Below are 25,905 nucleotides of genomic sequence, written 5' to 3'. Positions count from 1 at the left end.
GACTACAAATGCAACGTGTTTTGGGAGACCAATTTGGTGCAGGCACGGGAGGAATGTGAATGTGATGTAAAGGAAAAAGATATATCCTGTTATAGTTAGTCACAGTTAATGTATTCCATTTTGTTAATCTGTCTCGGTAATTTTGTAATTGTCGTCTAGAGACAACTTTTCTTTTTGGGGGAGATGATGTCGGTAAATTATATATTGTAGCCGATGAGTAGAATTGTATCCAAAAGGGTGTGTGACGGTTGAGTCACCCCTTCGAGAAAGTATATGTACATCGTCCGAAAGGGACTTTGGAACATAATTGTAATCAGCAGAATCATATTGTAAGCATTGGAGTGCATATTTGGTATATGAATAAAGTAATTGTTCTGTGTTATATCTTAATGTACTACATGCGATAAGTATCCCTTTAGACGCCACATTGTCATTCTATCATGAACATACTAAATGAAAATTCACTTGAGGTGGGAAAGGTTCAAAAGTCTCTTACACATGGTGGCTTGTGCATTGAAGAGTTCAACCTAAAATGTTACATGTATAGGCCCTGCAAAGTTACTCCTACACTAGTTGTTGACAAGAACATGTGTTCATCAAGGCTATTTAAAAGATATACAACAACGAGGATGTGACCATCATTCATCCTAAGTGGACAAAATTTTCTAGTCATAGAGGATGTCCAAAATAGACAAATCTAGTTAGGGCACAAAAAGACACAATGTTGTGGTGGACTATGCAAGGGCATCATTCTTTAACAACCCCACTAACCATTACTTTGTTGTCCCAAGTTTCTAATTATTATAGTACTAAGAGGAACTAGTATATTTATAACTTCATCCATTCAATTAAGAGGAACAAGCTTGAATCTAGGATGGCAAAAATACTGATAGATGTATGTATCACCTTGCACCTGATCGATCACATCGCACATACAGGAGAGTACAAAACCCAACATGATGTGCAGCCCAAAAGTCAACATAGGTTTATGATAACATTGAACAAACAAGCTTGGTTGCTATTGGCTTGGAGAAACTTGAGTTCAATGAGTCCAACAATTCTAGTGATGATTAGTTTGGTGTGGACTTGGTAGATGAGAAGAGGCATTGGGCCAGTGGTCAATTGCATTTCAACTTTGAATTTCAACATCATATTGACATTAGGAATATGATAATACACTGATATTCAAAAAGTTCATTAATCGATGTATGGAGATTACTATTATGTAGTTTACAATTTCAATCGTTATTTCTTACAATTATTTTAACCAACTTTTCAAGTGCAATATCATATTTGCACCATGATTCCCAAACTTATGGCCTTAGTCCCCCCATCCTTGAAACCCAATCTAGTGCAAGAGAACCCACATAAAATATTTTGGACATGATTTATGCATGAAGAATTTATCCCGATTTCGTCATTAGGATAAGATCTTTTCTTGGGATTCGTTCAAATCATTTTAGGGTCATTCTTCCCTATTCTATATTGATCGAGTTTTCTATAAGCCGATTTGGCAGGAAGTCTCTTTGGGTTGGCTTTCCTATTTTGTAATAATCTAGAATATTCCATAGACCATCCTAGCAAGTATAAATAGAGTTTTTTAGGTTTAAGTTTAGGTCAAGTTTTTGTATACAAAGTCACGGGGAGAAGTATAAATAGAGTTTTTAGGTTTAGGTTTAGGTCAAGTTTTTGGATACGAAGTTACGGGGAGAAGAAATCTTTAGGAGAGCAAGTGTATATACTGTTCATTTGATAAATCAATTAGAAGAATTATTGTTATCTATCTCTTTCTGGTGCTGGTTCCTTTTGTTTTTGCTTTCGTTGAATTTGCCTCTGCATCATTCTTGGTATCAGAGCTTGGGGAAAGCTCCTGAGGCAATTGGATTTTATGTCTGGATCAGAGTTAGAAGCTGAAACATCAAACATGGTCACCAATGCTGAACTGGCGAAGAAGATGTAAGAACAAGAGAAAACCAATAAGTCGTTATTAGATGAATTTGAGAAGCTAAAGGGTCGGATGGAAAAGAGAGCAAAGGTTTCCTCAAAGCAAGAGGAAGAAGGGGAAGACGAGGATACCGCTGAGCAGGAGGCAGACCAAAGATACTTCATAGAAGCCCTTGAAAGAGTTGGCAAGAAGGATGCCAAAGGTGACCTACCCATCTTCTCGAGAAAGATGGATGCTGATGCTGTTGTGTGAATTGGATAGAAGCCTTGAACAACCATTTTGAATGTGAAAATATAGCAGAAAAGGACAAGGTAAAAATTGCCAAGTCAAAGTTGAAGGGACCAGCCCTCACTTGGTGGAAATTCACACAAGGAGAAAGGGTCAAAGAAGGTAAGAACATGGTAACTTCATGGGAAAGGATGTGTGCCAAGGTGAGAGAAACATACTTACCTAAGGATTATGAAATCCAACTTCATCAAAGGAGACAAAGTTTAAGACAAAAGGAGCTAAATGTTATAGCCTATACTGAAGAATTCCAAAAATTAAGCCTAAGGGCAAAGCAGAGTGAATGTGAAAGTGTAAAAGTTGCTAGATATCTCAATGGATTGAGGTTGAACATTCAAGAAGAACTTAATTTATTGTGCCCTGATACAGTACAGAAATGTTATCAACTAGCATTGAAGGTGGAAGCCAAATTGAAAAGAAGGCAAGAACAAAATAGTAGAGGAAGAGGAAGAAATCAAAGGGGAAGAGGAAATTTCCAAGGAAGAGGACAAAACCATGAAGATCATAAGGAGATAAAGCAAGAAACCAATCAAAGCGAAGGAAATTTCAAAGGTAATTTCAGAGGTAGAAGAGGCAATAAGGAGGGACGTTATGCATCTAGGTATCCAAATAGAGCTAGTTCAAGTTCACGAGCTGAAAGAAGAACACATTTGGTACAAGATGATGAATACCAAGAGAAGGAGATGGCTGACTCAGATTGTATACCTAAAAGAGGAGAAAGTTTAATGATGAAAAAAACACTGTTGAAAGTGCCTACTACCATGGAACCACCACAAAGGAAAACTATCTTTAGGACTGGTTGCAGATCCGGAAATAAGGTATGTAAAGTCATTATTGACTCAGGATCCACTAAGAATTTAGTTTCTCTTGAGATGGTTGAGAAGTTAAAACTTAGGAGAATACCTCATCCTTTTCCTTATAAGGTTTCAGGGCTAACAAAAGGTCAACAAACTCTTGTAAATGAGCAAGCATGGGTCGATTTTCAAATTGGAAAGTATAAGGACAGAATTTTGTGTGATATAATTGACATGGATGCATGCCACCTATTATTTGGTAGGCCCTGGCAGTATGATTTGCAGGCACAACATGACGGAAAGCTCAATATATACACCATCAAGAAGGATGGAAGGTGATTAGATTGATTCCATTTGCTGATCATGAAGAAGTGGAAGAAAATAAAGAGAGGGAAGCCAAAATTACGATGGTTGATAAAAAGGAATTCTTACGGGACATGAAGGATGAACCTAAGCCTTGTTTTCTTTTGATGCCTAACCCACAACCACAAGAACCCGTTGGAAATGACAGAAAGGAGGCTGAAACAAAGAAGGCAATTCCTAATGAAGTGAAAGAACTTTTGGATAAGTATGAAGGTTTGATTTCAGAAGGTATGCCAAAGTCTGTACCACCTATATGAGACATTAGTCATTGTATTGATTTCATTCCGCGGCCTACTTTACCCAATAAGACTGCATACAAGATGACACCTCAACAAAATGAAGAGATTGCTAGACAAGTAAAAGAGTTACTCGAATCTGGCTTGATTGCGAAAAGCTTAAGCCCATGTGTTGTACCTTCTATTTTGGCACCCAAGAAGGAAGGAACCTAGAGGTTGTGTGTTGATTCTAGAGCCATTAATAAGATTACAATCAGATATAGGTTTCCAATGCCAAAAATCGAAGATTTGCTTAATTGTTTGGGAGGTGCAAATAAGGATAAGAGCTGGAGATGAGTGGAAGACAGCATTCAAAACCAATGATGGATTATATGAATGGAAGGTAATGGCATTTGGACTCTCTAATGCTCCTAGTACCTTCATGAGACTTATGAATGAAATACTCAAAGACTTCAATGGCAAGTTCATCATAGTATATTTAGATGACATATTAATTTTTAGCAAGACAAACGAATAACACCTAGAACACATTGACATGGTTTTGAGAAGACTTCATGAGGAGAAATGGGTAATAAATTTGGAAAAGTGTTTGTTCATGCAAGAGGAGCTGACATATCTTGGTTTTGTGATCTCCCAAGGTAGTTTGAAGATGGATAAAGATAAGGTAAGTGCTATACTATCCTGGCCACCTCCCAAAACAGTTGGAGATGTTAGAAGCTTTCATGGTCTTGCTACATTTTATAGAAAATTTACTAAAAATTTCAGTCATATATGTGCTCCTATGTTAGAAACTATTAAAGGAGGAAGGAAGTGTAAGTTTGCATGGTGTCAATCAGCACATGAAGCTTTTGAATTGCTTAAGAAAAAGGTTAGTGAGCAGCCAATTCTTTCTTTACCTGATTTTAACAAAGTTTTCCAAGTAGAATGTGATGCTAGCAAGGTTGCTATAGGGGCAGTTCTTAGTCAAGAAGGAAAACCGGTGGCTTTCTCAACTGAAAAGCTCAATGAAGCCAAGCAGAAATACTCTTCATATGACCTAGAAATGTATGCATTGGTTCAGGCTCTCAAAAGATGGAGACATTACTTGTTGCCAAAGGAGTTTGTTGTGTATACCGATTACCAAGCACTCAATTTTCTTTTGCCAAGACAAATTAAGTCATAGGCACTTGAAATGGGTAGAGTATTTACAAGCGTATACCTTCACCATCAAGCATAAGAAGGGTATATCAAACAAGGTTGCTGATGCTCTTAGTAGAAGGAATCTGACTGTCTCCCAGATACAGCTGGAAAGTGTGGGAATTGAAGCACACAAGGACATGTATGTAGCAGATCCAGATTTTGGCAACATCTACAAGGTATGTATAGAGTTTGGTGAAAGATAACATGCTGATTTTCCTGATTTTTTGATACAAGACAGACTTCTTTTCAAAAGAGGACAACTATGTGTACCTAGGTGCTCTATGAGGACAAACATTATCAAAGAGAAGCATAGTGCAATAACAAGTGGACATTTTGATTTGGATAAAACTTTAGAATTGGTTAGAAAGTACTACTATTGGCCTAAACTTCAGACTGATGTTAGAAACTTTGTGGAAACATGTATGATTTGTCAAAGGGCCAAAGAAAGGACTACAAATGCAAGGCTCCATCAACCTTTGCCAATACCATCTAGACCCTGCGAAAGCATAACGATGGATTTTATAATGGGGTTGCTACGGACACAAAAGGGGCATGATAGTGTATTTGTTGTAGTAGATAGGTTCAGCAAAATGGCTCACTTCTTACCATGTAAGTTGACCTATGGTGCTTCTCATATAGCAGATCTCTTTTTCAAGGAAGTCATAAGGATTCACAGGCTACCTCTCAACATAGTTTCAGACAGGGATGTCAAGTTTGTAGGACACTTTTGGAGAACTTTATGGAGGAAACTTAGAACCAATTTATCATTCTCATTAGCCTACCTCCCTTAAACTGATGGCCAAACAGAGGTAGTTAATAGAACATTGGGCAATTTGTTAAGAACGCTCACAAGACAACATGCAGCAAAATGAGATGTAATCCTACCCCAAGCTGAATTTCCATATAATGACTCCATCAATAGAAGTACAGGAAAGTCACCATTTCAAGTGGTGTATGGAATTCATCCTAGAGGGATCTTCGAGTTAAGAGATATGAGTTCACAGCAACATGTTAGTGCCCAAGAAGAAGAATTTGCTACAGCCATAAAAGAAATCCATGATGAAGTCAAAGCACAACTCCAACAAACCTTTGATAAGTATAAGAAGCATGCAGATCAGAAACGGAGATACTTAGAATTTGAAGTGGGAGATTTAGTATGGGCAAATCTCAAGAAAGAGAGGCTACCAAAAGTTAAATCTACCAAGCTTATGATGAGAAAACTAGGTCCTTGTCAAATATTGAAGAAGTTTGGAACCAATGCTTATGAGATTCGATTGCCACCTGAGATTGGCATCTCTCCCATCTTCAACATAGCAGACCTCACACCATTCAAAGCAACCAATGAAGAAATTGATACAGGACTGATTGCTGATACAGAAGACATTAAACGTCTACCATTTAAGAAAACACCACAGCTAGAAAGGATAGTTGACACCAAAGTCATAAAGCAGACAAGAGGAAAGGAGTCCAAGCAGTATTTGGTAAAACTCAGAGGTTATTCGGATGTAGATGCTATGTGGATGACCGAACAAGATATCAAGAAGCTGGGCACCACTCTACAAGCGCTCATCTCAAGTGGGCTTGAGATAAAATTTCCTGGGGAGTATGGTGCAAGAGCACCCACATAAAATATTTTGGATGTGATTTCTGCACGAAGAATTTATCCCGATTTTGTCATTAGGATAAGATCTTTTCTTGGGATTTGTTAGATCATTGTGGGGTCATTCTTCCCTATTCTATATTGCTCTAGAGTCTTCTGTAAGCCGTTTTGGCAGGAAGTCTCTTTGGGTCGGCTTTCCTATTTTGTAATAATCTAGAATATTTCGTAGACCGTCCTAGCAAGTATAAATAGAGATTTTAGATGTAGGTTTAAGTCAAGTTTTTGGATACGAAGATATGGGGAGAAGTATAAATAGAGTTTTTAGGTTTAGGTTTAGGTCAAGTTTTTGGATACGAAGTTACGAAAAGAAGAAATCTTTAGGAGAGCAAGTGTATAGACTGCTCATTTGATAAATCAATTAGAAGAATTATTGTTATCTATCTCTTTCTGGTGCTGGTTCCTTTTGTTTTTGCTTCCATTGAATTTGCCTCTGCATCACAATCCCTCATTCCAAAACTTTGTGGAACAATGAAAAATGGTCCTCATAAAGTAAAATATTAAGAGATTAAGCAAGTCGTGTTATATTTGAAAGAAAAAACAAAGCTAAGAAAATTATACCTCAATTAAAAGCATAGAATAAGGATATTCCTAGCCAAAGATATTTTGCAGATTTTGGAAAAGAAAGACTGGCGCATATATTGAACAAAGGCAAGGATGGATCTTGACGCGTCTTTATTTGTAATGTACAAAAAAAATGTATCTATGTTTTCTTGGGGTTGCACCCTTTGTGAATTTCCTTGACTAGGTATAAAATTTTGTGTTCGGTCAATCTGGCTGGTAAATATCCAGATTTATAGTTATTCAGTTAGAGAAGCAATATACTACAAAAGTCGTGATTATACCCAGATAATCATGATCGTTGAGCCAGCCAAAGTCTCATTGAAAAAATTCCATTGGTGAAAAAATCATTAACCAGTTGTTGACCCAATTTTCAATAACTTTTTGTATTTAAAGCAGAATAAAATCATGTTCAAAATTTCAAATCTCTAAAAATTGGCATAAAAGTGAAAAATTCCTACGTGAAATTGTCTAATCGCTCAGAAATAGGGTCAATTCCAAGATGGTGTCAAACTCAGTGTGCAATCAGTGCAGAAACAATTTGTTATTATGTCCCTTGGTTTACTTTCCGGACTTTGCAAAACACTAACCAAAGGAGGATAAGGAGCAATGTTGGTTATCAAAAAGATTTGAAAGGACTGTGTGTAATATATATTATTGTAAATTGATATAAATAATAGAGATGAAAGGCTTTATATATAGAAGATTACAAGATGATGTTTCTAAACAAAATGCTCGTCAATAGAATGCTGAAAAGGAAATTTCTTAAACCAAGATGCTTGTTAATAGAATGTGGGAAAGGAAATTTTCTAAACAAAGATGACCATCATAGATAAATTAAATTATTATTTTCATACCCTACCTTAATGATCATCGTTTGAACTTTGAACTACCCTACAGAAGATATAATCTACCAGTGTTTTGGTCACAAATGCTTAGTAGGCTGCCCCCTGTCCACAATCACTACAAAAAAATGCCATTCATCTCCATTAAACCATCTGAACTCACTGGCAATATTGGAATAATACTACTTGGAACAAACTGACACAAACCTAAAGGCTAGAACATCAGCCACAACTGCACTGCTAAAGCACCTGAAAATGGGGACATTGCATAGCACAAAAGGGATGACTGAGGAAACTCCTCTTAGTTTCTTTCTTCCTCCCACTAAAAATGAGTGACAATCAGCTGGCACAATTGATGGAAGAGGGGCACTGGCTGCAGTCTTCCTGCAAACAAGTTAGTCCAATGGACTAATGTGATTACTCATTGTAATTTGTTATTGGGGTAAGTTATTTCATCAAGAAGCAACACTGTCTTGGGTTACATTCAGCATATTCTCACAATAAATAGATTTTAACATCCAATGCCTTGCCTCTCTCAATACTTTTCAAATTTATCTTGCAAGGCAAGTATAAATTGTTATCAATAAAGACGTCATCAGATTTATTAATCAGTTGAATTAGCAAATCTTCATCAGATTGTTAGCTTCCACTTCAAAGTTTCCAAACATGCAAAGAAGTTTGCTAGATAATATCTTATGCACCACATAGAGAAAATTATGCATATGATCTAATAGTTTTTGGCATTACTGGCATGTATTTCTTAACATATCATAAACAGACAGAATGTCAATCCTGAGATCAATTTGAGTTTACCAACTATTTTGCAAGTTTAATATGGATGTTGCTTTAAAAAGGAAGCACATATCCACTATATCTTTACACAAAAGTAATGGTAGGCCAACCCACCCAAGGTGGAAGTCTATTCTACGAAAAGTAAACAAGTAGATGCTTAAGCTGAAGAAATAAGTAAACACAAAATTTGGAAAATATATCAAGCTGTGAATTAAGAACAGATTAAAAATTTACTTCAATAATAAAACAACTTATATCCTGAGAGCACATACCTCCTTTGACAAAGGAGGCTTTGAAATGGCATAATAATCAAAAAATAGCTGCAGAGTTGATGAGTCCTCCAAAATTGGCCTCCAAGAGGAAGGAATCTGGTTCAATACAAGCAAAACAATTTACTAATTTAGAGCAACCATTTACTAGAGATTCCAACCCACAAACAATTTGCCTAAAATTAATATCAAATTCTACAGAAAAGAGTTTCCAAACACAATAATATTTCTTTCATAAATTCAGAATTGGTACCTGTACAGTGCCAAGATCTTCAGAACTTTCATCCAAAGATGTCCCAACAAAATCAAATGATAAGCATTTCAACGCAAGAGAAAGTGCTTGTTCCTTAAGCTTCTTATCAACTACAAAACAAGTAAAGGAAAAGTGTTGATTACAAAAGAGAATTTTCAATGGAGCAAAAGACAAATAGTATCTTTATCACTATACAAGGTTTGCTTTACAAAAATAATGTAAGACATGTAGGCTAACATATTAAGATTCTAAAAATGACAATACAAGGAAGGAACATACTATCATTTTTTAATTGTTGTAATGAAGTTATGGAGATTTGAAAAATTTGGAAAAGAGCCAAGTCCCTGAAGGAGCAAGCAATTTTTCGATGATGTGTCAAGGGAAATCCTGGATTTGGCTGACATAACAAAGGGTAAACAACCATAGTTAGATAAAAATGGGCAGATATAAGAACTGAAACTGGCATTCATATTACTCCAACATAAAATTATCATGGAATGAAATGAACATAATGAAAAAGAAACAAGCCCAGATTTTTTATATCTAAATCAAAGTAAATTACACAATAATGCCTAATAAACTCCCTTGTTAAGAAAGAAGATTTAACAACATAATGCTTAACTTATAATACATGAAAATACAAAATAATGCAAATATAGCTACCAATCATCATTTTTCATTTGATAAACTTTGAGCACAATAGTTCCATGGTAAAAAGCATACCAATTAGGGCCCGTTTGTTTTGCGGAATTGGACTGGAATTGGGATAGTGGTAACCTTCTTTTGTCAAATTCGTCATTTGTGTCCAAAATAATAAAGTGGAATTAGAATGTCAAAATTCTAATTTTGCACCAAAATCAGGTTACCGGTCTTCCATCCAGATAGGTGAAATTGGGAATTGAAACCAGTTTTACTTTTCGAGGATTGGGAATTCCAACATTTTTTAAGCCGGATGAGAACCCTATTTTTTACCATTTTGAACCTCTCTACGTTTTTACCATTTTATTGTCTGTGTGTTTAGAGCTTGGAAAATTTTCGTATATTTTTTTTAGTAATCTGTGTATCAGAGCCTAACAAAGTGAGAAACTCAATTCGGGTTGCAGGAAAGCCAGTTGATCACCAAGCAGCCTTTGAACCAATCTGTTGAATCAACCATTCTGAAACTGGAGGGGCACACACAGGTGGGTCGATGTTGTGAATATACGCACAACCTATTCAGCCCACACATACCATGAACCACGCACTACTCCACAACTGCAATCCAAGTAATATTCGATGTTCTATGATTACTGTCAAAGCTGTACAGCCTCAAATTACCATCTTCATCCATAGTCAATCTTCTCTTGGGGCCCTCTCCATAGTCTGAGGCATGAAAACTGAACCCATCTCTTGAATTGGACCTTCCAAATGTGTCAAGAAACACTAATCAGCTGAAGTTATAAGTTATTTTGTCATTCTGAGGTGCACTCATCCAAGGCCTTGGCCAATACTTGCTAGAAACATGGAACTTTGATAAACGAGGGAAAGATAGTTGTTGTCATTGAAGAAAAAACTATGATACCCATGTAGGCGAGATAATCCATTCTGGAGACCAGCTATGAATCCTTGGTGAATGTCTGACTTCGAAGGAGTGTATCAGTAGGAGAATCAAAGCTTTTTCATTGTATTTTCCCAAAAGAGCTGCATAGCGCAAGATTTCATGTGTCAAGAAGAAAAGTAGCATTGATAGAGACATTTCTGGTGCCAATCCTCCATATAGTAGTTTCATTGGCATCAATTAGCACCAAGTCCCCATCTTTCTCAAATTGGGAACCAAATGCAGAAGATGTATCTTCCCACTGATCTTCCAGGTGAACCAAATGGGACCATCTATATTCTCAAAGCCCGATTTCGAAATTCAAATCAAGATTTTGACAAAATCTGAATATGAAGCAAAACCTAGTTTTGCTAATTCCACAAACCAAACCGGCCCTTAAAGAAGTAGATTATTAGGATTATGTGGAACATGATACACAATTAAAAGTACATGATCATTTTATAATATGCAGTAAATTTAAATATACTTAATATGCTACAATATTTGGGAAATTAGAACTATTGTCATGTTGCAAAATAGTATTCTTTGACAGGATTTGTCTTCAGCTAACAATGTTGCAGTTGTTATGGTGAATTTAATTACATAACAATTAATATTGCCACAACATGCAAGGGGGGCCACCTCCTCATAAAACTTGGCAAACATGAACCTCATGTCTTAAGTCCACAACTTTAAATTTTTGAGAAACTAATTCACCTTCAAAAAAAACACATCAAAACTAATTCACCTTATAAAAAATCTACAACAATATGGGTCTGTCAAGCATTCACTTTTAGTTATCAACATATTTGTAAAGAACCCAACCAGTTCTAAGTTCGCTTCTATAATATCCCTTGTAAATCTAATCAAAATCTGCTGTTATGAAACTTGGGGAATATTGTCAAACATTTTGCAGACAATGTTTGTAACTGCTGTTATGAATTCTCTGTTTGTCTTCTTTGAGTTTGTAGGCTGCAAATGAAGTTACTGAATGCTTCTAACAATGTGAAGTTGTTCTAGAAATGATATGACAAACATATACATGACTGAAATTAAATACTACAGCTAATAGACATTTGGTCAAACACAGCCACTAGGCATTTCTACAAACACTTGGCATGCATACTAGTTGATTCAATATAACTGAAACACATTACCACAGATTGGCATTTCATCAAACAGTTGTTGTGCAACCTTGTAACTCCTTATTTCAACTCCAAACTGTTTACAATGAACAATACAACTAATTTAGAGAACCTGATTATGTCTTTGCATCTGGTATATAGCAGCAGATTGAATTAAATGTAAAGGCCAAACTCGGTAAATGGCAGCCACCAGGATGCTGCCTTCTTAACCTTTGTCTCAAGTCCAATTAGCAAATAAAGCAGGCCGTGTATGAAGATCGCAGCGGCTATAAGATCTCACATTTTCAAATTATAACAATATAATGATAAAGTTATTCATTAAGATAGCCATAATAAATAACTTATAATATGAAGTTCCATTAAACTACCGGATCAATCACCTTAAATGCCAATTACCAAGTGCCTCAACAGCACTGCTAAAAAATAGTAATCGCCCAATGTTGACTTACTATAAATAGCAAGTTGCTCAACAAAGACCCTCAAAACACACAATCAGCTCACGAGGGTCACAATGGTGAACTAACTCCACCCAAGCTACAGGAACCTACTAAAATGGGGACATTATAGTCCTCCCTCCCCAAGATTGCTTGTCCTCAAGCAATCACCGAAACTAAAAGCACACAATGATCCACCCCAATCCCAAGGAAAAGTATGTGTAATGTGCCTAGCATCATCTACAAACTCCGGTGATAATAACTCTATCCATAGAACTATCCTGAATATATTGTCACCATACCAACGATGGCAACTCAACCAATCCGCAGTCCAAAATCTGTCTCCCCCTAAATCCCACTAGAGACATAACTCACAACCATTCATAATAAGGAAAAATGGATATCCCATATCATCTACTAGATCAAAACTCCCTACATATCCCATAAGTATGATGTTTATATGTGCAAAAGGAGCTAGTACTCCCGAAAGCAATTGTACCATAACCCGAATATCCATCCTCTACAAAACTGTCATAGACATGTTGACTCTGCAAGTAGCCTACTACTAACTTGCAATACTAACCCCATCAACTGCAGATGGTGTGAACCCATCCCATAAAGGATGGTATGAACCTGATGTCGACCCACACATGCATGAAACCTCTACCTATGAGTCAAGAGAGAAATGATGAGCACTCCTCATTGTGTACTTGTGATAAAATGCTACAATCTCTGTCACAGGCTCATCAACACCAAAATGTGAATCAAGAGATGGCTCCAATCTCTGATCTTGAACAAGTGATCAGGCAAGATCCTAGGTAACCCTCTAAGCAAACCCAAGCACAAAATCCCTATGGGGAAGCATTGTAGCCAAGGTCTCTACAGTCTTTCCCACAAAACATTGAAATACCGTGAGAACCCCGGATGAGAGTACCCTCAAAATCTCTGTCTGATCCCTCCTGTAATTCTAGACTTTCAAGCAGATACTCCATAAATGACTCTGTGCTGTAGAAATTGTATAAAAAAGCATCAACATATTCCCCTGCAATCCACAGTTGATCCCTCTAGAACTATGGCACTACCAATTGTCTATCACTATCATTTGTATGAGATTAAGTAATAGATTTGCTTTTGGCAAAAGGAAACAAATCACCATAAGAGCTCGTCTCCAATTCAGATGATACCTTACCCTAGTCTTGTTCTATGTCATCTATCAGTATGCTAACTACTGGGGGATTTGGTACAACATGAAGCTCCCTTTGTCCTCCATAATGCACTCATCTCATACGTAACCATTGCATTATAGCAAGGATGGATGTAATTGCATCCTCATCACATCCATCATCCCTATCCGTAGAAGTCAACTCACCACCAACCCCCACTATATGAAGTTGAACTAGATTTGGGGTTGGCGTACACTGTAACCCCCACCACCAACCCCCATTACACGGTAACCTCATCCAAACGTGACTGTGACTCCTAGAGGGCCAACTTAGTACACTACAAAGAGTCCACAATCACCTCAAGCTCATGGGTGAACTCATCAACCTTCTCCTCCTCCTTTCCCCTCAAGGCATCATAGCATACTCGTCTCTCTAGCAAGAAATCTCAATCTGCAAACAATTGTAAATAATTATGTCTCATGATCCTAATAGCCTCTCGGAGAGCATGGAACTCCTCAAGAAAAAGACTATGATTTGTCAATGAATTGCTCCAACCATAGATAGCCAACATCTGTCTGGCAACATCAAAGTGCTCTAACGTAGTGGCAATCATGCTATCGCTAACCTTCACTTGCCCAATCAAATGCTAAGTAACACGACACTATGATAGGAAGTTGTATCCCCACTACTCACCAAATGATCACTAACATCATGTGTGGTAACAACCCCACACATGCCCATCAACGAGGTAGTGCTACTAAGTACCTCTACCAATACCTCTTCTAAAGAAGTGGAAGCCACAGGTGTATCAAAATCCTCACAAGTCTCTACTTGCTCCTCATTTATAAGTCCCTATAAATCACGATCCTAGGACCCATCATCATCCACTATTCCCTTGAAGTCATCACCGAGCATCTGCTATGATATGCCAGACTTGTTGCAACATGAATCATCAACACATGAAACATCAAAGGTCCCCAAAACACTAGTATCAACACCGTCCAACTGAGACCCTTTGATGTCGCCTCATACTGCATTCATGAATCCATGTGATCATGTGAACCGACAACATTAGGGCATAACTCTAGATCACCTAACTCCTCTATAACACTCAAATCATGAGTGTCATCACTAGGAAGCTCCATGCCCTCATCCTTCCCACCTGAGAAGATTGTTGTCTCCTATATTGATACAACACTGTGACAGCTGCCATAAAAATCAGAGTTGTTAGTGCTCATCTCCTAACAATCTTCAAAAACAGCAAAAACAACACTCTCACAAGAGAGTCTATACTAATGGTGTTATTAAAGAGGTCATTTGCACTCACCCTATCAGAAACACTATCAACATGATCGAATAAGAGTTTGATTTCCTAAGAATCAGACCCTATGTTACTCACATTTTTATAACCACTAACTAGAGTGATGCTTGCCATCAATGGTAGTGAACATGTCATTATTTTTCTGTTTACTGCGTCTGATCTCATCAAGATGGTGAGACTCAGTGCGGCTGTCCTATAGCAACTCGGTCATATCTACATGTCCTTATGAAGAGTCACCAACATCATGTACCTAGATGGACAAGTGGTTGCCCCACTAAGCACAGGATCATCTTCACCATGATCACCAACTGTTGAAAACTCATGGTGAAGACTTTGGACGTCTCACCTGTGAAAAGCTCCAATTTCTCCTCTTGCTTTCTCGGCGAAGACAACCTTTTAAAAATGGAAACTTTATATCTAGCTGCCCTTTCAACTATCGCCGAATATGAAAGACTTGCTTCCATCCTTTTCTGATTTTGTCTAAGCTTTTCCATACTTTCCATCAAGGCATTTGTTTGCTTCCTGAGATTACCCCTGTTATTTAATTGGTTTACATAACTAAAATAAGTTCAAGAGTGTTGGTCACTCAAATATCAACAATGGGACCAAAAAAAAAAATTCCCAACTGCACAAGATGACAGGAAACTGCTCTAATACAACTGTAAAGAACCCAACCGGTTCTAACTTCAATTCTATAATATTCCTTGTAAATCTAATCAAAATTTGTTGTTATGAATCTCAAGGAATATTGTCAAACGTTTAGCATACAATGGTTGTAACTGCTGTTATGAATTCTTTGTTTGTCTTCTTTAAGTTTGTAGGCTGCAAATGAAGTTATTGAATACTTCTAACAATGCGAGGTATACTAGCTGCTCCAGACCTTTGACAAACATACACCTGACTGAAATTAACTATTACAGCTAATAGACATTAAGTCAAATACTTACCACGAATCCAAATGTGTACGGACAACCACTAGGCATTTCTAGAAACACATGGCATGCATGCTAGTTGATTCAATATACCTGAAACACATAACCACAGATTGGCATTTCATCAAACAGTAGTTGTGCAACCTTGTAACTCCTTATTTCAATTCCAAACTATTTACAATAAACAATACAATTAATTTAGAGAACCTGATTCTGTCATGGCGTCTGGTATATAGCAGCCGATAGAATTAAATGCAAACACTAAACTCAGTAAATGGCAGTCACCAGGTAAGAGGCCACCCTCTAACCTTCATCACAGTCCAATAAGTAAATAACGCAGGCCCTATATGACGATTGCAGCGGCCCAAATGCCAACTACCAACATTCCCCAGCAGTATTATATTGTGCATACAATAAATGCCCAGCAGTAAAACAGAATCTCCCATTAATTCTCAGCTCCAACAATGAAAGTAATCTCCCAACTCCGACACTACCTTTCAGACTTTAACAGTTTTCCAATTGCCATACAAGAGTGACGATGGAATGATGATCAGAATTCAGAAATCATACACCATTTTCTATGTGTTTCAATAGCTCAAAATGTGAATCAAAAAGAGGAATCAATCCTCACAGAATTTCCATGTAGAAACCCTCAGCACAAAAATCACAAATGAAAATTAATGACATAGAATAAATCGATCATCTCCAAAAGGCCCTTTTATAATTACAAAATGAACTTGGCTTCTTCCTCACACTTTTCATTAAAGATGCTTCTCTCACACACTTTCAAATTAAAATGATATAGTGATAAAGTTATTCTTCAAGATAGCCTTAATAAACAACTTATAATATGAAGCTCCATTAAACGAACTGATCAATCACTGAAGATGACAATCACCATGTGCCTCAACTACACTGCTAAAAATAGTAATTGCCCAAAATTGACTTCCTATCTATAGCAAGTCACTTAACGCAGACCCTCAAAACACACTGTCATCTCACGAGGGTCGCAATGATGAACTAACTTTGCCAAGCTACAAGAACCTGCTAAAATAGGGACATTATAAAATTTTAAACTTTTCATCATCTTCTCCCATTCTACATGAAATATCAATCTCTGCTTCGCAACCACTGGATCAAGATGTTATGCTTTCTTTACGTGCAACCAAGTGATTGGTCTATTAAATTGGCACATGCCCAAATCTACTTTTTCAAAATGATGTCATTTAGACTTCCCAATCCGCAGCACCATCATAGCAATTTTTATTTTTAATATGTTTGTTCAGAAAGTCAAGTGCAAAAGTACCTCTATTTGTTGCACATTCTACACTAAATTGTAAGTCCCTTATCCTAGCCATACAAAAATCAAACTAAGCTACCCTATTGATTCTAGCATATACCATTGCTACTCTTATTTGTGCTTTCTGTATCTGTCATTGATGTCTCTTCAGCATCTTCAACCTACATGAACAAAGTTGATATTTCCTTATTCTTCAAGTCATCAAAATGAACATTCCCACACTCAATGGCATCACAGTATGTAATCATTGTAAGATTTGCAGTCACATGATCTTCGGTCTTAATTCTTGTCATTCAATTCTTCATTCTCAAAATTTAAGAACCACTCAATGGATAGGCCATTAATCTTGTCTTATCTTCATTTTAGAGACTTGCAGCCTGATTATCAGCTTCTTTATAGATAGCAAAAGAGACCAACTGCACACATTTATTTACTTTAAAAGCATATCTTCCTTAAACAATCATTCAAGGATGTATTTTCACATTTACCAAGCAAATCTTTCATTCTTCAATTATAAGTTTTTCCCGAATGGGCATGGGGCCTGGTTTGATTAAGCCTGCTCAGGAAATCCATCAATCCATACCCTTGACCCAAGCAGTGCATTCACATTCACTGATCCCATAGATAGATATAGGAGAGGGGGAGGAATAGTTGTGTCATGACATCATTTTGAACACCCTATATATCTCATCACTTTGCTTAAATTGTTTGTGTGACAGGTGGGAAAGGCAGGGCTTTTGAACCAAGTGTGATTGCCACATCATCAAATAAGTCATACAAATTACGTACATGATTGGGACACCCCCAAGCTTTAGAATAATAGGGCAACATTGGGGTGGGAGGCCCCTACTATTATAAGTAAGGACCCTGACAACATATATAATTTTTGGGGGGTTAGGTAGGCGATGAGGGTAGGTGGGAGGCCCATACTATTCAAAATTATAAGAGAGCCTCTTTGGGAGCACAAGGGGAGGGGCAACCTTAGATAGATAGTGTTAGAAACTAAAGTCCACACACACAACTGAAAAGGGGGTGGGGTGAATCAGTTGTAACTTGAATCCAACTTATTATATCCAACTTTAATAACCAAAACAATGAAGCATAACAAGACATAAACCATGCACAGTAACACAGTGATTTGTTGACTACGGAAACCCTTGAGCAGAGGGAAAACCCCGGTGGGGATGGCACCCACAAAATAGTGTACTAATATAAATGTTCCTTGTGAAAGGATATGACCCTATTCAGAGACAACTACAATGCAATCAATACAACAATCCCTCTTAGGAGGCCTTGAACCCTTGATAGAAGGTTCAAACAGTCCAACTGAGCTCACTATCCAAATTGCCTCTATCAACAATGAAGAGTAAATCTTCAGGATAACAAATATCTTTGCGATAAATGGCAAGGTCGAGGGGCAATGGCCTTGAGGCCAAAAATGACTTTAATGTTTTTTTATAGATGATTTTAATATTATAAAAGGTGTTGGGAAGTATTTTTCTATTAGACAACATATTCTAACCCTAATTTTGTAACCGTTGTAAATCTTGTATAAAATAGCTTAAGGTTAAGGATTTTATTATGTATGATGATTTCGTAGCCTCTTCCGCAATATTGAGTTGCAAGGAATTGCGTATTGTAATCAAGTTGAAATCACTAGATAATAATATTGGACTCATTGTTTGGTTGACGTAGCCTAAGGATTGGGTGAACCACGTTAAATCTGTGTCTTTTGTTTGTTTATGTGTGCTTTATTCCTTTGTGATATTGGTTATATTTGCATGTAATTGTCAATTTTGTCTAATATAATCCTAACAATTTGGTGCGTTGTCTTGAAATATTGAGTATTCAATTTTGCATGTTGTAGTGGAATAAAACTCGCATCACTAGGACCTGGGATGGATGGAACAAAATCACCTAGATGTATGTGGATTAAATTTTTCTTGAGAAAACTTGAGTGGCGCAACATTTCGCCTAGAAGACTCCACAAATTTAGAGTTAGAGTCATTTGAATCCCTCCCAACAAGTGGACCTAAAGGAGGGCTGACACTCAAATCTTTAGCTTTTAGTAGCTAATCCTAAGGGCTCAAAACAGGAGAAGGAAATTGGAAAGGCCCTAGTTCTTCATCAAAGAAGACATCCCAACTAAATATGAAACGATCAATATCTAAATCAATCAAAAAATAAGCTTTGTGGTTTTCATTGTTACTAGTGAACATGAGCTTGTGGCTGTTAGAATCCAATTTTGAGTGCTTCACATCAAGAATCCAAACATAAGCTATAGAACCAAAGACTTTCAAGTGATCAATTTTGTGAGTCCTTCCAAATTAGGCTTCCTCTGCAGTCTTCTTAACAGCTAGTATAGGAGATCTTATGAAGATAGATAGCAATGGAAACTACTTTTGCCCGATATTTCCTTGTAAAAAATTTATGTTCCAACATAGACTGAGCCATCTCGATGATCGTGTTGTTTCTTCAATCAACAACCTCATTCTGCTAAGTAGTGGAAGGTGGTGTAAGTTGATGCTTGATGTCATAATGTGCATAAAAGCTAGAAAAAAAGGAACAAAATCTACAGAACCAAAGACTTTCAAGTGATCAATTTTGGGATTCCTTCCATATCTTACTCTCTAGTCTTCTTAACAGCTTGTATAGGAGATCTTCTAAAGATAGATAGCAATGCAAACTGCTTCTGCCCAATATTTCCTAGTAAAAATTTTATGTACCAACATAGACTGCCATCTCAGTGATTGTGTAGTTTCTTCAGTCAACAACATCATTTTGCTAAGTACTATAAGGTGTTGTAAGTTGATGCTTGATGTCATAATGTGCACAAAAGCTGTAAAAATAAAAATAAAACAAAATTCCCCCATTATCTGACTTAAGAGTTATTATTTGCTAACCAAATTCTTTTTCTTCCAAGGCTTAAAACTTTTGAAACATGTTAAACACCTTTGGTTTGGTTTAAGAAAATATATCTACATTTGGTCATTATAATCTATTATGGTAAAATAATGAATGTGTTATTAAACAAAAACAATGAATGATCTATATATACAAGATACAAGAGAATGTTTCTATAACCAACAAGAGAGGAAATAGAAACATTCTTGTAGAGTGAAAAAGAAAGTCTCCATAACGAACAAAAGGAGTTTATGGAAACATTACAAAAAGAATGACCATTAAAAGAAGACGGAAGAGAGAGACAATAGAAACTATCTAATATTGTAATACCCTCCCTTAATAGTCAATCTCTCTTCAAAAAACAGAAATTTGCATGTCCTCAAAAAGCGTAAAAAGCAGCCTCGGGTTGATCAAAGAGGTCTACATCTTCTGCAACGTTGGTTTGTGGTAGCATTGACTGTGGTTGTAATGTCCCCTTTTTAGCATTCATAGCATGATGTTGTCGTTAGCCTATTTCCCCACGGTCCCGTAGGCTACCTAGGACATTAAAGGGACTTAGAGGCCATTTGGCCTAGAGAGTTTCAGTTGCAGGTCTTTCTGAGGGGTTTTCAGGCAACTTTGGGCATACTTACTATTTATAGTAAGTCATCTTGGACATGGTCAGACATCTAGCGGCAGCGGTATGTCGATGGTAATTGTTTAAAATCGACAAGAAGACTTGTTTATCATTGATAAAATTTGTTATGCATTGATAAAGCTATTTTATAAAGTTAAATTTAAATATTTAACTTTATTAATGCATAGACTATAGTTTGTGGGAAATATTTAAATTAAAAGAGTCCCCTTTATTTTATAACACATTGTAGACATAAGTTACATAAAAGGAGTTATGTTTTATCCCACATTAAGAAAACGAAGGATTGAGCTCTTGTGAGAACACTATAAAAGAAATGGAAGAGCTTATTTTTAGTATGCTTGGATGAAGATTAATGTTATGTTGCTGGATATCTGATTATCGGGATTGGAGAACGGAATCCCTATTTGCTAGCATTCTCTTCGCTGTTGAAAGACACAGTCAGGAGGATTAACAGTGTTTCCAAACACACTAGGTTTCATTTAGTGTTTTGCTACAATACGGATGAATAGTGTTTTGCTATAGTGCGCGTGAATAGTGTTTTGCTACAGTGCGGATGAATAGTGTTTTGCTACAATGCGCGTGAATAGTGGTTGCTACAGTGCGCATGAATAGTGAATTTGCTACAGTGCGTGAATAGTATTTGCAACAAGTTTATTGTTTATTCTTGCTGATTTGAGGGTTTGAAAGGTTGCCAACTACATCTGCAAAAATACTACAGCAACTAATTCCAGGTTTCTTCTGTCAAATTTTTATACTTTTGCATTGTAGTTGTTGAATACAAGACTGATATTTGTCACAGCATGTTAAACAATTGTATGAGCACATTTACATGGCAAAAATCAATATTTAATTAGCAAATAAGAAGTTTCAGATTTTCCTATATATGGTAGTATGTGTGCCAAGTGTTTGACAAAAATGCTATGTTGAGTTATTAAGCAAATTAATTGATATCATAAAGTAGCTTGCAAGTTTCTTTATTTGGGAAAAAAAATAGGGGAGGATACTACACTAGTACCAGAGCTATAAGTCTGCCATCCTGTAAGGGTCTTATAGGGAATTTGGAACAGCCGAATAGAAGGGAAAGTGTTTGACGAAATGTTAAAACACTAAAATCCGAGCATTTATGTTTGAGCATGCGCCAGGGGCCTTACAATTTCCGTAATACCAGAGCGAGACAAAATAGGATTTCAAACCTGCAAAGCAAACACTCTAGTTCATCCGTGCAGGTGGACATAGAATCCAGTCATAAAGACACAGAGGAGGTATTCTTTGTTCAAGACAGCAATATGGGTGAACGAGATGACAGGAATACAGGATTAGGCAAAGGCGGGAATGCTAGTCCAAATCAGGGAGAGGAAAGATTCTTACAGTTATTAGACACCTTGGCACAGGGACAGCGATTAGCAGAGTAGAGAGCACAGGAACAGAGTCAAAGATTGGAGCTTATGATGCAGATGATGGCTCATCAAATGGGGTTGAATGCTAACGTGGGTGGAGGAAATAATCAGAATGGTAATAATCAGGATGGGACACATAATGGAGGCGAACAAGTTGGGAACAATTTCAGTCATGCACCCAACAAACTAAGATAGTGAGTTCGAGGCCCATGATTCCCACATTTCCTCCTAGAGCTCTAGAGCAGCCCGTACCAGAGCCCCAGATCACTGATATACAGGACCAATTGAGGAGAGATTGGGAAGTCGAAGGTCCAAATTTTACTGCTGCAATTACCTTTAAGGAGTATATGGATGTGCGGATGAAGCATATGCCACGTGGACATGACAGGAACCAGAGCTATGAGCTAAAAGAAAGTAGGGAAACTTCAGTTACCATACTATGATGGCTCGGGGAAGTCTACAGCAAGAGTTTGGGTTCAAAAGCTTGACACATACTCTCAATTGAACCCTATGCCTGAGGAAGAAGCTATTAAGAATGCAGCAATTCACCTAGATGGGTTAGCACACGAGTGGTCGCATCATGGTATGGTCACTATGGGTCATGCACACATTACCTCATATGTGGAGTTTACGAAGAGATTGATTGAACGTTTTGACAGGAAGGATCCAGAACTCCATTTCAAGGAGTTAGCCCAGCTTAAACAGTGGGGATCATTGGAAACATACATTTCAGAGTTTCAGAAACTTGCAGTGTTAGTAACAAATGTATCTGAACGAAGGATATTGGTTCTATTTATGGATGGGTTAGCTGACCTATTGAGAGGGTGGATTAAAGCTCTCAACCCTCCCACTTTGCAGGAAGCCATTAAGAAAGCTCGTGACATGGATTCCTCTTCAACTTCTAAAAATAAATTTCAGGCAAAGAGTTTCCCTTCGAGGAAAGATAAGGACATGAAACCTTTCAATAGAGAGGCTCAGCCACCTAAGGAGGAAAGTAAGAGGTTGGACAATGAGACACTTAATGATCTTAGGAAGAAGAAGATTTGTTTTCATTGCAGGGAGCCTTGGGATTTGTCACATAAGTGTCCATTGAAAGAAAAAGCTAAGCAGATGAATTACTTTTCAGCCGAAGAGTAAGTGGATGGAGATTCAGAGCAGTCATCAAAATCAAATGGAGATGATGATAATTCTTCACATGAGGAAGCACGCAGTGGTAGCACGATAGCTCAGTTGTCCAGTATACAGGAGGCCAGCACTTTCAAAGTTAGGGAAACTTTGGATGGACAGAGATTTGTGGCACTCATTGATACAGGGGCAACACATAACTTCATTGATGAGAAGTTTGTGTCACGCAGAGGGCTACATACAAAGGAGCATAGGGGATTTAAGGTGATGGTTGCCGATGGCTTCAAAATTGACTGTACCAAGAAGATCTCCAACTTGCAGCTTCATTTGGGAGATTATGACATGACAGGAGATTTCTTTGTGGTCAACATTGGTGATCAGGATATGGTGCTTGGGATGAACTGGATGAAGTCTCTAAAAGAGTTCACATTTAACCTCCAGAAAATGGAAATGAGATTTGAGGCAAATTGTAAGAAGATAGTGCTCAGAGGTTTGTCAGATGGGAGACTTAGAGTGATGTCACTCAAGTGGATGCAGAGTTTCTTTAGACATGATCAGGTACAGTGGGCAGCAGAGTTCAGAGCAATGCCTGATATGACAGAGCAGCATGAACAAAAGTATCCACCTAATGTACAGGAACTAATAACCAAACATACTAAGGTGTTTGGTGAGATACCTCCAGGGAGACCCCCGGATAGGGGAATCGAGCATGTTATTGAGTTAGAGGAAGGGGCTAAGCCAGTCATCATCACACCCTACCGCCATCCAAAGAGATATAAGGATGAAATAGAAAAGGCAATCAAGGAGTTGACTGACATGGGGCACATACGACCAAGCAAGAGTCCTTTCACTTCTTCAACGATATTGGTGAAGAAGAAGGATGGTACAATGAGGATGTGCATTGATTATAAGGAGCTAAACAAGAAGACAATCAAGAACCGATACCCTATCCCACGCATCGATGAGCTTATTGATGAATTGCACGGTGCATGCTACTTCTCTAAGATTGATTTGAGATCTAGCTACCACCAGATACGGGTTAGACAGGTGGATGTGGAGAAGACAGCTTTTAGATGCCACTACGGACATTTTGAGTTCTTAGTCATGCCCTTTGAGTTGACTAATGCCCCCGCCACTTTCCAGTCCTGTATGAATAGAGTATTCAGAGATCAGTTGAGGAAGTTTGTGTTGATTTTTTTTATGATATACTGATATGCAGTCGTACTTGGGAGGAACATTTGAAGCATATTGATGCAGTGCTCAGCATTCTAGAGAGGGAGTCATTTTATGCCAAGATGAGTAAATACGAGTTCGGGATGACAGAGTTGCTCTATCTAGGGCATATTATTAGTGCAGGAAGTGTTCGCGTTGACCCAGACAAGATCAGGGCCATTCCGGATTGGCCACCGCCGAGGAACACTTCACAACTCAAGGGATTTTTTGGGCTTTGCCGGTTCTACCGCAGATTTGTGAAGGGATTTTCACAAATAGCAGCACCACTTACAGATTTGACACGAAGAGACAGTTTCAAGTGGTTAGAGAGGGCTCAGGATTGTTTTGACAAGTTCAAGGAGCTGATGAGTACATGTCCTGTTTTAGCCATTCCAGATTTCACCAGGCCTTTTGAGCTGCACTGTGATGCCTCGGGAGAGGGCGTAGGAGTTGTCCTTATGCAAGACAAACATCCCATCGCATATGAGAGCAAGAAATTACAAAGTGTTGAGAGAACTTACAGCATCTATGACAAAGAAATGCTAGCAATCATGCACGTGCTAGCTAAGTTCAGGCAATACTTAGCAGGGAGCCGATTCACAGTAAAAACAGATCATAACAGCTTGAAACATTTCCTTGGACAGAAGGATCTTAATGACAAGCAACAGAAATGGGTGAGTAAGTTACAGGCCTATGATTTTGACATAGCCTATGTCAAAAGGAAGAAAAATATTGTCGCAGATGCTTTATCCAGAAGGCCTCATTTGCTTGTTGTTGGGATAGTGATTGGAGAGAGTTGATCTTGGCAGAGTATGCCAAGGATAGTTGGGCATGTAGTGTTATTGAAGGAGCTATTCAGGATAGTCGATACACTGTTGTAAATGATTTGATCATTTACAAGGGAAGGATTTATTTGGTACCTAGGTCTGCCATGAAGCAAAAGATCTTGAGAGCATTTCATGATTCACCATTAGCAGGACATCTAGGATTTTTTAAGACATATCGACAAGTGAGAGAGCGATTCACTTGGAAGGGGCTTAAGTCAAAAGTGCTACAGTTCGTTAGGGAGTGCCCAATGTGTCAGCAGAACAAACAAGAACATTCCTTTCCAGGCGGTTTACTGCAGCCCCTACCTATACTAGAGAAGAAGTGGGATAGCATTTCCATGGATTTTATCACAGGCCTTCCAAAGGCACAGGGTTGGGATTGTATTTTTTGTTGTGGTAGACAGATTGACAAAATTTGCACATTTCTTTGCGATTTCGTCCACATATTCAGCAGTACAGACAATAGAGCTATTCTTTCGAGAGGTATTTAAATTACATGGGATGCCACGAAGCATAGTCAGCGATAGGGATAGTAAGTTTATGAGCCACTTTTGGCAAGAGTTGTTCAGGTTGTGTGGAACAGAGCTAACTCCGAGTACCAATTACCACCCCCAAACTAATGGGCAGACAGAGATAGTGAATAAATGGGTTGAGGGGTACCTTCGAAACTACATTGCAGGATAGCAGAAGGCTTGGGTGAAGTGGCTACATCTAGGGGAGTACTGCTATAATACCTCTTTCCATATGTCTACT

At 37.8% G+C, this 25,905-nt stretch overlaps 1 protein-coding gene across 4 annotated transcripts in view; it reads right to left on the bottom strand.

Moving 5' to 3' along the window:
* LOC149570617 (ARM repeat superfamily protein) overlaps window positions 1–25,905 on the bottom strand; it is a 201,296-nt gene that overhangs the window by 154,663 nt on the left and 20,728 nt on the right. For all 4 annotated transcript variants that reach the window (XM_089823187.1, XM_089823189.1, XM_089823188.1 and 1 more), the window contains 3 exons: window positions 9,459–9,576; window positions 9,180–9,289; window positions 8,930–9,025 (listed from right to left, as the gene is read on the bottom strand). In XM_089823187.1, coding sequence (XP_089679313.1) covers window positions 8,930–9,025; window positions 9,180–9,289; window positions 9,459–9,576 — 324 coding nt within the window. The remainder of the gene's footprint in view (window positions 1–8,929; window positions 9,026–9,179; window positions 9,290–9,458; window positions 9,577–25,905) is intronic.

Source organism: Cupressus sempervirens, chromosome 3, assembly GCF_028749045.1.
Source record: "Cupressus sempervirens isolate cs-2001-9-10 chromosome 3, ASM2874904v1, whole genome shotgun sequence".
NCBI lineage: Eukaryota > Viridiplantae > Streptophyta > Pinopsida > Cupressales > Cupressaceae > Cupressus > Cupressus sempervirens.
The sequence above is the reverse complement of the archived record's forward strand: the minus strand, read 5'-3'. Positions and strand labels throughout refer to the sequence as shown.